The 12911-nt window shown below is 37.3% G+C and overlaps 2 protein-coding genes across 3 annotated transcripts; both read left to right on the forward strand.

Moving 5' to 3' along the window:
- Window positions 1-1879: 1879 nt before the first annotated feature.
- Art7 (arginine methyltransferase 7) lies at window positions 1880-5432 on the forward strand. Of its 2 annotated transcripts, XR_013260587.1 has the most exons (8): window positions 1880-2170; window positions 2471-2895; window positions 2987-3212; window positions 3287-4080; window positions 4153-4307; window positions 4616-4766; window positions 4838-5086; window positions 5222-5432. XR_013260587.1 is itself a non-coding variant. In XM_077430737.1 (7 exons), exons 1-7 carry the CDS (start codon window positions 1903-1905, stop codon window positions 4943-4945), a joined length of 2127 nt encoding a protein of 708 aa, XP_077286863.1. In that variant the 5' UTR covers window positions 1880-1902; the 3' UTR covers window positions 4946-5430. The 2 variants fall into 2 exon arrangements, 1 of the variants encoding a protein (XP_077286863.1); XM_077430737.1 differs by having other exon boundaries at window positions 4838-5430.
- A 1640-nt stretch (window positions 5433-7072) lies between these two features.
- Snrk (SNF related kinase) lies at window positions 7073-12285 on the forward strand. Its single transcript, XM_077430397.1, has 9 exons — window positions 7073-7171; window positions 8893-9125; window positions 9214-9419; window positions 9494-9829; window positions 9903-10202; window positions 10273-10447; window positions 10635-10829; window positions 10910-12031; window positions 12102-12285. Exons 2-9 carry the CDS (start codon window positions 8910-8912, stop codon window positions 12153-12155), a joined length of 2604 nt encoding a protein of 867 aa, XP_077286523.1. The 5' UTR covers window positions 7073-7171; window positions 8893-8909; the 3' UTR covers window positions 12156-12285.
- Window positions 12286-12911: the final 626 nt, after the last annotated feature.

Consider the following 12911-nt stretch of genomic DNA (forward strand, 5'->3'; position numbering starts at 1 on the left):
TTGAGCAACGCGTAGCTGGGCTGGTGAGATCACGTTCTGGAAGATTCCGACGGGGTCGAGGTCTTCCTTTGTGTTCGATGTTTGATGCGTAGTTGCGTAGCTCCTTGGTATGTACGAAGAGGTTGACGCTTCGGAGATGTGAACTGGTTGAACTCCAGTGGATCACTCTGGTGTTGTGGGCTGCTGCGTTGCTTTATATACGTTTTGGGTTGGAGCGTGTCGCGTGCAAATGCTTTGTCTTCGTTTCCAGAACATGTGTGTTGGAAACACGTGTGACCTATTTTCAATGCGCGTGCATTCGGTGCGTGCGTTGACCTATTTATGAGGCGCGTGCAGTATAGCTGGGGTCGGCGTCGTTCGTTTGCCACGAGTAAATGTCTTTTTACGACCCGTGTGTTCGGTATCCTGATGATATTGTGGCGGCTCGCTTATACGACATGGTCGAGTTTGGTTGCCTTCCTGCGAGTGGGAACCAACTCGGCTGGGTTCGGAGAGCTACTACTCACTCTGTCTTCAGCTGTCATATAATAAACACGTGCATTAACATGCCAGTCGTCTCATTCGTTCATCCTCCATACTGGTGACCCCCGACATCGAGCCACGCAGCCTCGATCAATTTCAACATGCCGCTCATCCCTGCCTCGCCGAGCCAGGCAGGAAGCTACCCGCCGCGCCCCCATCGCCATCAACACGCGTCGCGGCCCGCGGGTGACAATAAACGAGCAGACACGGCTACCTACCTACCTACCTACCTACCGACGTCCAGCCACAACGTCGATGACAGGTGCTTACAAAAATGGGGGAGCGAATGAGACGACGATCTTGACAGCTGGATGTGGAGTCATGCGCGATCCACTACACATAGAACGGTCATCCAGCACCACAAGACATACACCACCTCAGCACCATCATCATCATCATCAAGGCCCCGTCCGTCCCCACGAGCGTCGTCACGCCGAGACGGGCGGTAGCGCTACAACACCTCCACGAGCCACAACGACTCACGGTCCAGCTCGGAGTATCATCAACCACATCGATGCCCCTGCCGCCCCCGCCGCCCCACCAACCGACATCAGCCTCGGAAGAGCGGCGCCGCCGCAGCATCGCATCGCGCGACCATCGGACCACCCACCGTCCTGCTCGCGACGTCACCGCCCTCGAATCTACCGACCATTCAGGGCGGTACACCTATGTACACAGCGGATGACCCACGTCAACATTTTTTTTCTCCCCACGTAATAATTTTTTCTCTTTGTGTAACAATAATTTTTTTCTTTTGGTAAAATTTGTTTCTTTGTAATTTTGGTATCGCTGATGCTGGGGGGGGAGTGATGTGGCGGCTCGCTTATACGACATGGTCGAGTTTGGTTGCCTTCCTGCGAGTGGGAACCAACTCGGCTGGGTTCGGAGAGCTACTACTCACTCTGTCTTCAGCTGTCATATAATAAACACGTGCATTAACATGCCAGTCGTCTCATTCGTTCATCCTCCATAATATATATGAGACAATTCTCGTCTTCAGGCCTTAGGTATGTGAAACGGTAATAATTGTGTTTTTATAATAGTTTTGAAAATTAAATCTATTTTTTTTCAATAGAAAAGGTCATATCGTAATACTTCATATCACCCTGTAAATTGTCATTCACTGGTTTTAATTGACGACTTTATTATTTGAATGGCGGGAGGGAAATGATATGTCACCTACCAACATGCTTACACTTTTATATTGCTGTCGATTGATAGTGAACGATGTTAAATGTATATACTCATTTTTAGCTTTAAATTCGAGTGATTAAATATTTTCAACGCCGCCTCTGAAAGGATTGCTGGCCCTAAAAGTCAATTTGCAAGATGATTTAAAGAATGTTAGGTTATGTTGTTGAATGTGAGTTGGCACGCGTGATGGTGTTGTCCGTGTCCAAGTTGAAGTGCATTTGGCGCGCGTCGTTCGGCGTCCGAGATCGATCTCGAGGAATGGTTTCGTTCGTGTTGGGGTCGGGCGGGTGGAGGCCGGTGTCTCCAGACTACGACTATCACCAGGAAGTGGCCCGAGCCGCGTTCGCCGACATGTTGCACGACGAGGAGCGGAACCGGAAGTACCGACTGGCACTCCAGCGTGCTATCGCGCGCCTCAGATTGCAGAAGAAACAAGTACGAGTGCTGGATATAGGTCAATATTGTCAACATCTATTTCATTTCATTTTGACACTTTTCACTCAATGACTTTTGATTTGAATCTAGTAATAAGACTTACAAAAAATATATATATATATATATTATTTTATATTTTATATAAGGGTTGACGATTTCTTAAAGCTAATCTGTAGGATAGTAAAAAATTGTTGCTTAAATATTTACTTTATATGAAAACAAGATTTTTTTAATGACAAGTTCTCTTTTTTGTTAAAATATTTCGAAATATTCATATTTTAATTTACTGGTTTTAAATACTTTCAATGCTTATTCACAGGCACTGGAACGGGCTTGCTTTCGCTAATGGCAGCCCAAATGGGGGCAGATTCGATCGTAGCTTGCGAAGCGTTTAAACCGATGGCTGATTGTGCACTGAAAATAATCGAGGACAATGGTTTTAAGGACAAAATACAGCTGATACCGAAAAGGTCGACTGATCTCACTGTCGGGGAGGATGGAGATATGAAATATAAGGCAAATATACTAATTACTGAAGTATTTGATACTGAACTGATCGGAGAAGGTGCTATAGAAACGTTTCAACATGCTCACTGTGTATTGTTAGAAGACGATTGTATCGTTATACCGGATTCCGCTACAGTTTATGCTCAAATAGTGGAGTGCCCCACTCTTCAACGTTGGAATAAGATTACGGATACTGTTGTTGATGGCTCAAATAAACTTCTTGAAGCACCATTGGAGGTAATTTTTTAGTTTAAAAACAAATCATTCACAGAATTTCAATGGTAATTTTGTTTTGAGAATGTCTACAATTTCAGTTTTTTTTTTCAAGATCAAAAAATGTCCTGGAAGTGCTGCTGTTCATGACATACAGCTGAGCCAACTTCCGCGTTCATCATTTCGAGAAATTACCAAACCAATTGCAATATTTCAATTTGATTGGACTGGAAAGAAAAGCATTAAGAAAAACGAAACATTGACGTTCACTGAGAAGTCATTGATAACTGGTTCGATTGAAATGATTTTCATGTGGTGGGATTTAAAAATGGATCCGAAAGGTCTCGTCAAAGAAAAGATAATCAAAATTTGAATAAATTAATTTGTTAGAATTACTCGACAATTTCACTTACAGGTGAAATTCTTTTGAGCTGTGCGCCATGGTGGAATCATCCAGATGCAGATTTTAGTAAGGCTAATCCGGAAAACAGCATACCTTGGCGCGATCATTGGATGCAAGCAGTTTATTATTTTCCCGAGACAAAACATGTTTCTTTTAATGATGTAATTACTCTACATGCCTCGCATGATGAATTTTCATTGTGGTTTAATATGGCAATCAATGATGACTCCTCCGATGTAGATCGTGTCCGGCCAGTTTGTGAATGTGGAGTACATATGGCATATTCTAGAACTCATGTTGCTTATATGAATGATTTGGAAAAGAATAAGACATTTGTTAATGCGTTGAAGGAAAGTATCGATGGGGAAAGTATTTGCTTGTGCTTAAACGGAGCTTCGCTAATTGGGTTACTTGCTGCCAAAATGGGAGCAAAAAGAGTTATATATGTTGAATCTGGAATAATTGGAAAAAGGATTCTAGAAAGTTATATAAAACATAATAATCTATGTGACATAGTTTCAGTTGTATCTGATTTAGATTCGGTGTTTCAACATGAAAGCAAAAGTGAAATATCAGTAATAGTGAATGATCCTCACTTTTCTTTTGCAATTCTCCCTTGGGATAACTTTAAACATGGTCACTATTTAACAAAATTGCATACCATGCTACAACCAGATGTAAAGATTATTCCTGCTAGTTGTAGTGTATGGGTTATGAGTGTCGAATTTTTAGATTTACACAAAATAAAAGCACCTTTAAGAATATGTGAAGACATAGATTTGACTTTATTTGATAATTTAATTAAGGTAATTATTACCCACTGTTCTTTATTTTCATGGTATAGATCAGTCGATTTTGAAATATTTGTTCTATTTTAGGATTCTAGAGATAAATCTGACGATGAAATAGAAGCACAACCATTATGGGAATATCCATGTGTGTGCAGATCCATTCCAATAAAAATTGCTGATGTTAGTTTTCATATTGATATGGAAAATACTCAATCGTCGGATGGTTCTGTAAAATGTGAAAAGTTAGTTTTCATGGGTCTGGGTCACTGCAAGGAAAGTGACTTGATGGAAAAAATTTAAATCGATTCGTTGACTTGTCATTAACATTGTTCGGGGCTATCTATCTCTTTCATCATAATGTAACTCTGGCACATGGTAAAGATCTTTCAAATCTCTAACCCCGACTTATGCTAACGAGTCTACGAATCGATTTTCATTTTTTCCATCTTTCGACTTTCCATTAAGTCACATTCCTTGCAGTGACGGCCACCAAGTTTTCATTTAATTTTAATTATTTAGAATAAAAATAACACTTTTTATATGATTTCAGTAATGGATTAATTAATGCATTTGTATTTTGGTTGCAATGGGATTTGAATGGTACAAATAAGAATCTTATTGTAAATGGTCCTATAATGTCGCCTAAGATTAACAAGAAAGTAGAATGGGACCCTAGTATACGTCAAGCTGTAAAAATTTTAGTAAGTTGATTTATAAGTTATGTAGTTTGATTTAGATGACTAGATTTTGTAATGTGTTTTTATCATTTTAGGAAGAAGGAACAATGCAGAAAGTTGGAGATATGTTAAATTATAACTTTTTGTACAATCCAAAAAATGATTTAGTTAGTGTAAATGCTTATTTAGATGTAAAACCGTGATTGATTTTCAATAAAGCAAATTAATAAGAATTTGGTTTGTTTTATCAAACAGGAGAAAAGTTGGGTGTTCCTTGTTATATTGATGGAGAAATTTTTTAATGATTAAATTATTATCAATGAAATATGTACATACATACATATGTGCCCATAATTATGTAAGTGGTCAAAAAAAAAATTGTTTTTTTAAGTCGATTTTATCGTTTAATATATGTAGCTTATATTGTAATATGTAATTGATTAAAAAAAAAAGTTTAATAATTATGGGTACATATATAGATTAATGATAATTTAGTCATGATAATGTCAGGTTTCAGTTCATATTTTATCTTTTCTGAATGAATTGATTACTATATTTTAAAACTAAATAAGTCATTTTAATTCTTAAGAAACTGATAAATTATTTCTAGTAACAATCAAATATATATTAAAATTAATTACTGTAGCTAGGATATGAATTATGGTTAATAAATAAAAGCTTTCAAATTATCTTTTGTGTCTTCGTTCAATACCAATGTCAATACATATTCATTTGCCGTATTATTTTAATCCAAATGGCCAATGACTACCGCACGGTCAACAACTAGTGTTTACACTAGTACATATTACCGATTAAATTCACGAAGAAACTAAAAAGGGTTATTGTGTTGATGACAATGCTCAAATTATATTATAAAAACAATAATTCAACTATAAAAAAGTAAGTAAGTATATTAAATCAATCTCGGTGAGCATGGTTTCACAAATTCTCTTTAAATGAACTCTTCGTTTCTATACTTGAATATAATATGTCATCAGTTTTGAATAAGATTAACAATTTTATGTTTGTTACAGCTACATGCATATGTATGTAATGAAACCAAACTAGTTAATAATTTTATTTCAAATAATTAATTTGCATTTAGTAAAAGTTGGGATAAGTCGTAAAATAGTAGAGATATTGAAAAATGTTTCTGGAATGATTACTACAGTTCATTTAACGAAAATTGATGTTTCGCAGGAGATCCCATCTGGCACTCAAGTTCTCGTTAGTACAATATTTCGCGTGGGTAGATTTCGATTAATGGAGTTTTTGGGTGCCCAGATGTTTCGTGATTGAGATTTTAGTGACGTGCGCGAGATTGCTTTTTGCGGAATAATCACCGAACCTTAAGCGGCCGCGAACACCGTGCGTGTGAGTCGAAATGTGAGTGTGTACGTTCGCGCGCGAGTGTAGAGCCCGCTTTAAATCTAAATAGAAGACCACGAAAATTTCTATAACAGATCAACGAGGATTTCGAATTATCGAGTTCGAGTTGTATAAATAAAAAAAATACATAAAACCCATTTTTAATGCGATTGCACGCATCATATATATATTTTTAGTTTTTAATTAACGTTTAAATTTTTACATTTGAATAAATATAAGCACACATTCAAGCTCTGACCGCACTATGCGACAATCGAACGATCCGACACTTCACAACGGTACGCGACCAAATATTGTTTGTATGAAATTGTATAAGATGCACTGCGCGACAGTCGCATGACGTGGAACGACACCTTGCGTCAAAGTTGACTTTTCCACCAACTTTGACGCAAGGTGTCGTTTGCGACGTGACGCACTGTCGTTGAGTGGGGGTTGCCTTGCGACTATTATTCTCCTTCTTCATATCGTGACTTTGAAATAGCATGTAGCTATAATCTTTTGGTTTTTCTCGATTGTTCTTCTTCCTCGCATATCAAATATACTATGGGGGATGAACGAATGAGACGATTGACATGTTAATGCACGTGTTTATTATATGACAGCTAAAGGCAGAGTGAGTAGTGGCTCTCCGAACCCAGCCGAGTTGGTCCCCACTCGCAGGAAGGCAACCAAACTCGACCATGTCGTATAAGCGAGCCGCCACAATACTATAATAGCGTCCGTTTCGTCCATTTTGCTCCGAGGTACCGAAAGAATGATTGACATAATTTAGAGTGTCGCATCGCTGTCGTTCAAGTGCGATTTACCTAAAATTGTCACACACTGTTGTGAAGTGTCGGATCGTTCGGTTGTCGTATAGTGCGGTCAGACCTTTAGAAGCGAGTTGTGTCAGTGTGTCGAGAGTCGAATGCATTGGTACCGAAAAGGTGACGGGTGCGGGTGTTTAGTGGGAGTGGGAGTGAGAGTGGGAGAGAGAGGGAGCAGGGCCGCGCCTGGGAACGGAGCGCGCCCCCGAGGCTCCGCGCGGTTGGCGCCCCCTTGTGAGTACGCTTCGCCCCTTCCCCACCCCACCACACCACACCCGCCCCTCGCCCCGCTTTCCTTCGTGGGGCTCGTTCGGCCACCACCACTCGCACCACCTCGAGAGAACCCCGAGAACTCGTCTTTCGCACCCCGACTCTCATCGGCCAAATATTTGTGTTGTCCGCGCGCACCATATTTCAAGTGACCCGCTTCGTTCTGTCATTAAATAACACAACACGGTGTCTACACAACACTTCGTCTCGTCCATGTTGTCCCTGGATTGACGCGTTCGACGCTGCTACTGCTGTTCCGTCGGCCGTCTGCGATTTGCTGACATTAACAATTTTTGCGATTATGCTGACCGTGTGTGTGTGTGTGTGTGCGGATGCTCGTCGTGATATCGAATCGACAAATTGCAAGTTGACAGTTTAACCGATTTTCGCGCAATATTTAGGCCGAACTTGTGAATTGTGCAAGAGCCCTAGCGTTCGCCGAATACGCCCCCCTGGGAAATTTAAGCCATATTCAGGGATCCGTGAGCTATTTTTATAGCTTGCATATCAAATTACAATTTTTCAATTTTTTGTATGGCTTCGAATTATTTCATAATTTTCTTTACATTTTCCATTTCATTTTAAATGAAAAGCCTCATCGTTAACATTTGGACGCACTATTTAAAAACATAATATTTTTATTCTGAATTTTGTATTGAAATTTTTAAACCTGAATATTTTTGATTTACATTTCTGCATTTCAGATCCCAATCAATATAAAAAAATAAAAATCAATATTTAAAAAGTATAGTAATCTTATTTCAATATAATCAGAAAAACGGTATCTGAACTATTTAATACAAATTTTTCGGCAAAGGTATAGCGCTGGGTCACCGACTGTTTTGACGTAAGATCCAACATGGCTGCCACGCATTTTTCATTTTTATTTTATCGATTTCTTATATAGTTTTATTTTATAGAAAAAGTTTTATATTTTTGGAATTAAATTTAAGACGATTTATTTATTTTTAATAAAATACTTTGTCATCCAAACTATTGCTTCATCTAATTTTATATTTATAATTTTTTTATTAAATTGTTTTGATATTATTTATTATTTTTAATATTTATATTTCATTAATAATGAAATTAGGCAGAGCCCCGTTTCATTTGGATCATACGTCAAAACAGTCGGTGACCCAGCGCTATACCTTTGCCTTTTGTAATAATTTATTAGTTAAAAATTACATGTAATTTAAAAAAAAATAATGTTTTTTATACAAATAAAACAATTGACTGTATAATATGTACATACATACATAAGTATAATAAAATATGATTTAATTTACATATATGTAGTACAAATATAAGTATTTTGGGAGTATCGTATCAATTAAATATGGTATTATTATTAATATATTTATTCAGTAAAGTTCAAAGCAATAATATAATATAAAAAGTATTATTTAACGTAAATTATATAATTATGTATGTTGAAATACGTTTATATAGACAAATTAATTTAAAGTACACATGCAGGATGTTAATACTTCAATGTGGAAATTATAAATAAATTGTGCAAATCTAGATCATTCCTGACCCACTTAAATTACATACATAGATGAAAAACGAGTCCAAGTGTAAGACATTCCGAATCGTATATTATTTTTGTACGTTTTAAACCAACGAATGTGTGAATAGATGTATGTTATTCTGCATTTCGTCATGTGTATTTATTTCTTCAGGTGGACTTTTCGGCGTGATGCATCGCAATGTTGCAATCGGTGGTCCGGGACTCCCGGGGCCAGGCAACGGTGGCAAAATTGCCGGTCTTTACGACTTAGAAGAAACCTTGGGCAGCGGACACTTTGCCGTCGTCAAACTCGCCAGACATGTCTTCACTGGTGAAAAGGTTGCCGTCAAAGTTATCGACAAAACCAAATTGGACGAAGTTTCCCGAGCACATCTCTTTCAAGAGGTAAATTGTTACTGAAATGCACATACTACTACTTCGTAGAATAATCTTTTTAGTACATTAAATACATACATGTTTTACTTGTTTAAAGGTGCGGTGTATGAAACTTGTCCAGCATCCAAATGTGGTTAGATTGTACGAAGTGATTGACACACAGACAAAACTATATTTAATATTGGAACTAGGAGATGGAGGTGATCTTTACGATTACATAATGAAACATGAATCGGGATTATCGGAAAAACTTGCCAGAGAGTATTTCAAACAGATTGTACGCGCAATTTCGTACTGTCACAGGTATGTCCTTTTTTTTCACTTATTCAAATTGAGGTGCGTATGAAATCTTTGATGCTATGAGAAATTTATTTTAGATTGCATGTGGTACACAGGGACCTGAAGCCAGAGAATGTAGTATTTTTTGAGAAGTTAGGTATCGTAAAACTCACCGATTTCGGATTTAGTAATAAATTTTGTCCGGGACAAAAGCTTGAGACATCTTGTGGGAGTCTTGCCTATTCTGCTCCTGAAATTTTACTCGGTGATTCCTACGATGCTCCGGCTGTCGATATTTGGTCTCTCGGTGTCATATTATACATGTTGGTCTGTGGACATGCTCCTTTTCAAGAAGCTAACGACAGTGAAACGCTCACCATGATCATGGATTGTAAATATACCACACCCCATCACGTTTCGTCTGAATGCAAAAAGTTTGTATTGTTTGATTTTATTATTAAAATCCAATATTCGTATGTATAATATTAATTTTTTCCTATGTTTAAGGTTGATAAGTCGAATGCTTGTTCGAGAGCCTGATAAAAGAGCTACTTTAGCTCAAATATCTGCAGATCCATGGTTACTTCAAGGAAATCAAAATTCCGCAGAAACCTTTATAGAAGAGAGCATTCCTTTAGTTTCACATCAACATCTAAGTGAGGATGACCATGCGTTAATTGTACAAAAGATGGTTAATGGACATATAGCTAGTAAAGAACAAATCTTGGAGGCACTAGAAAAGAATGAATATAACCACATGACGGCTACTTATTATTTGTTAGCTGAAAGGAAATTACGGGCTCACAGGTTATTTAGAGTTTAAATAGAATTTTCATTTTCATTTTGTAAAAATTAATACCAATATTTTTTTAAACAGACAAAAAGAAAATGCTTTGAAAAGACCCGAGATTTTAGGAGTTAACTTAGCAGATCGCTCGAATGGCACAGATACTAAGAATATCAATCCAGTTGCACACCGTTTATCAGTACCCAATCAACCAAATACTAGTATTTTATTAACGATACCGAGGACACCAGGAGACGCACCTCAGGTCATTTAAATCAAAGTCATAGTTATGAGTACATATTGTCTATATATTAAAACTTTTGGTTTATATTTACGTAGTTGTATTTGACCTAGTATGAATTTGTTCTGTAAACGAAATGCTAGTAGTATTTCTGCTAACTTTGATTCATGTAGATATTGAATTGCTTAAAGAATAATTTTATAAATTACAGAGAGCACGTAAATGTAGTATTGTACGTGAAGAAGAAGATGATGAAGAAGGAACTGCTACCCGTCGAGGTTCTCGTTCTGAAGGTAGATTACATCTTGCACTTCAGGACAGAATACCGTTGGCTCTTGCAGCACCGCCAGTACCAGCAGTTCCCCCAGTAGATATTCATTCCAAGTTGGCTTCGGCAGTGTCGAAAGTAAATACATTGAAATTAATTTCATTTATTTGTTTACAAATTTTGTACTATTTAATATTTATTGCAATTCTTCATTTTAGGTGAATTTAGAGGATGAAAATACTCGTAAACATTTGGGAAATGCTGGAATGGGTACGACTACAGGATGGATATCTTTTGGAAAGAAAACAAGTGGTTTTGGTGACCAGAGTAGACCCAAATCAGCTATCGAACAGACTATTAGCGTTAATAATAATTTTACTCCTACTTTATCTATTCCAAAAATAGTTAAAACACCGCCTAATATCAAACCTGAGAATGCTATTCGAAGTCCTCTTCCACTTTTGTGTGAAGATGAGACTTCAGTAGTTACTACTACAATCAGTGAAGCTGCAACAATTACCATACCAATTCGTGGCAATACATCACAAAGAAATGAAAACACTATACAAACATACAAAACAATGCCTCTTAACAGTAGGCCTTCGAAGCACATTCTTGATGACGGGACTTGGAAATCTCCAAAGCCTGTTAGAGGATCAGAAACAGTTGTTAAAGACAGTTCATATCAACAAAGACGTACAAAGTGTCATAAAAATTATAGGACCGCTAGTTGCAGTTCATCGGACGCCTCAGACGATGATTCCGAAGGTCGTAAAAAACGTCCACCAAAGCATATGAACACTCCAACTCACAAACCTATACCACAAAGAAGAGATTCACACGACGATTCAAGTGATTCTCAAGAACATGGTGCTACTGGCAGTGGAGGCAATGGGTCATCCAATCATGTTGCATATTCTACTACGAACAGTAGTGGTTCTGGTAGTAAGCAAAGCGGAGAATCTGGAAACAGTGGAGGGAGTAGTTTAACACGACGTCACCGTGGCGGTCGGCGCGCTTGTGAAACTCGACTGAGAGAGAGTCAATCTTTGAATAGAATTACCGAAGTTCAAGAGGCTGACGCTGCTCAACCACCTCCTCAGCGGTCTAAAGGATTTTTTCATCCTACCAGATTTTTACATGGTTTTGGTAAACGACCCATTAGTATATCATCAAGTAGTCAAACTACCAATTCGGTTGCTCCAGATCCAACATCCGATAAAAGTACTGCACAGAATGTGATTCATCCTACATTTCGATCTCAGGTGCACGCAGTTTCTGAAGAGAAAGAGAATTGTCATAAAATAGTGACCGTAACCGAAAAACACGGTTTCAAGAAAGTAAGATTATTCAGTAGATATTTTCAAGTTCACAAAAAATTATGTTTACCACGTCTCCCTACTTTTCCAGGCTTATGGGGTCGTACAGGTCGGCTATACAAAGCGCAATCGTGTGGAAGTATAGTTCGCGATAAGATCACTTCTGCGGGTGCTTCTAGTCTTCTATTAGTAAATGAACTTTGTAAAGATAAACCTTTAGTTTTAGATTCTCATAGAGCACGTATAAAATTATTAGCTGAAATGGCACCATGTAACGGGCATAATACTGAAAATTATATTAGTTTAAATTCCTCTCAACAACATTATAGTATATGTCAAGTTCATTTAGGTGATGCTTCAAAGTGTTGCGGTCTATGTTGACTGCGTCATAGTAAATAAAATATACATACATATGTATATTATATACATTGTAAAATGTCACTACTTTGTATACTTATTAATGTCTAGTAAGTGTTAAGATTCTGTTAATTTATTATGGAAAAGTTTATTACAATGTTGTGTATTTACTTTAAATATTTATAATTTATTAATGATATATACTTAATGTATTGCATTAGTCCAACGTTTGGATAGGTACATAAGTGTGTCTGTTTTTGTTACTATTACATATTTATTGTGTATGTATACTCGTGTGAGCATTTGGATGCATTTGTGTTTATGTATTTAAATGCATGATAGTATCCGCGTGTATGTGCGAGCACTTTCATGTTAAAATCATTTTTTTGATAAAATATTGATGGTGCCAAAGTACACTGTTTTTTAGTGCCATGATTTTCTGAAATTCATTTTTATTTAGCATTTATATTGATAACTTCACTGTGCTAGAAATTTTTCAGGTAATTATGACTGACTAGGTAATAAGATTTATTTATACTACATA

The sequence above is a fragment of the Arctopsyche grandis genome, chromosome 5, assembly GCF_051622035.1.
Source record: "Arctopsyche grandis isolate Sample6627 chromosome 5, ASM5162203v2, whole genome shotgun sequence".
Classification (NCBI taxonomy): domain Eukaryota; kingdom Metazoa; phylum Arthropoda; class Insecta; order Trichoptera; family Hydropsychidae; genus Arctopsyche; species Arctopsyche grandis.

Excerpts from the sequence above, each read along its gene's own strand:
- Snrk (XM_077430397.1), top strand. The coding sequence starts at position 8,910 with ATGCATCGCAATGTTGCAATCGGTGGTCCGGGACTCCCGGGGCCAGGC. Across the intron at positions 9,420-9,493 it reads GCAATTTCGTACTGTCACAG|ATTGCATGTGGTACACAGGG; the intron begins GTATGTCCTTTT and ends AATTTATTTTAG. Across the intron at positions 10,830-10,909 it reads TGGCTTCGGCAGTGTCGAAA|GTGAATTTAGAGGATGAAAA; the intron begins GTAAATACATTG and ends TCTTCATTTTAG.
- Art7 (XM_077430737.1), top strand. The coding sequence starts at position 1,903 with ATGGTGTTGTCCGTGTCCAAGTTGAAGTGCATTTGGCGCGCGTCGTTC. Across the intron at positions 2,171-2,470 it reads AGTACGAGTGCTGGATATAG|GCACTGGAACGGGCTTGCTT; the intron begins GTCAATATTGTC and ends GCTTATTCACAG. Across the intron at positions 4,308-4,615 it reads GGTTCTGTAAAATGTGAAAA|TAATGGATTAATTAATGCAT; the intron begins GTTAGTTTTCAT and ends ATATGATTTCAG.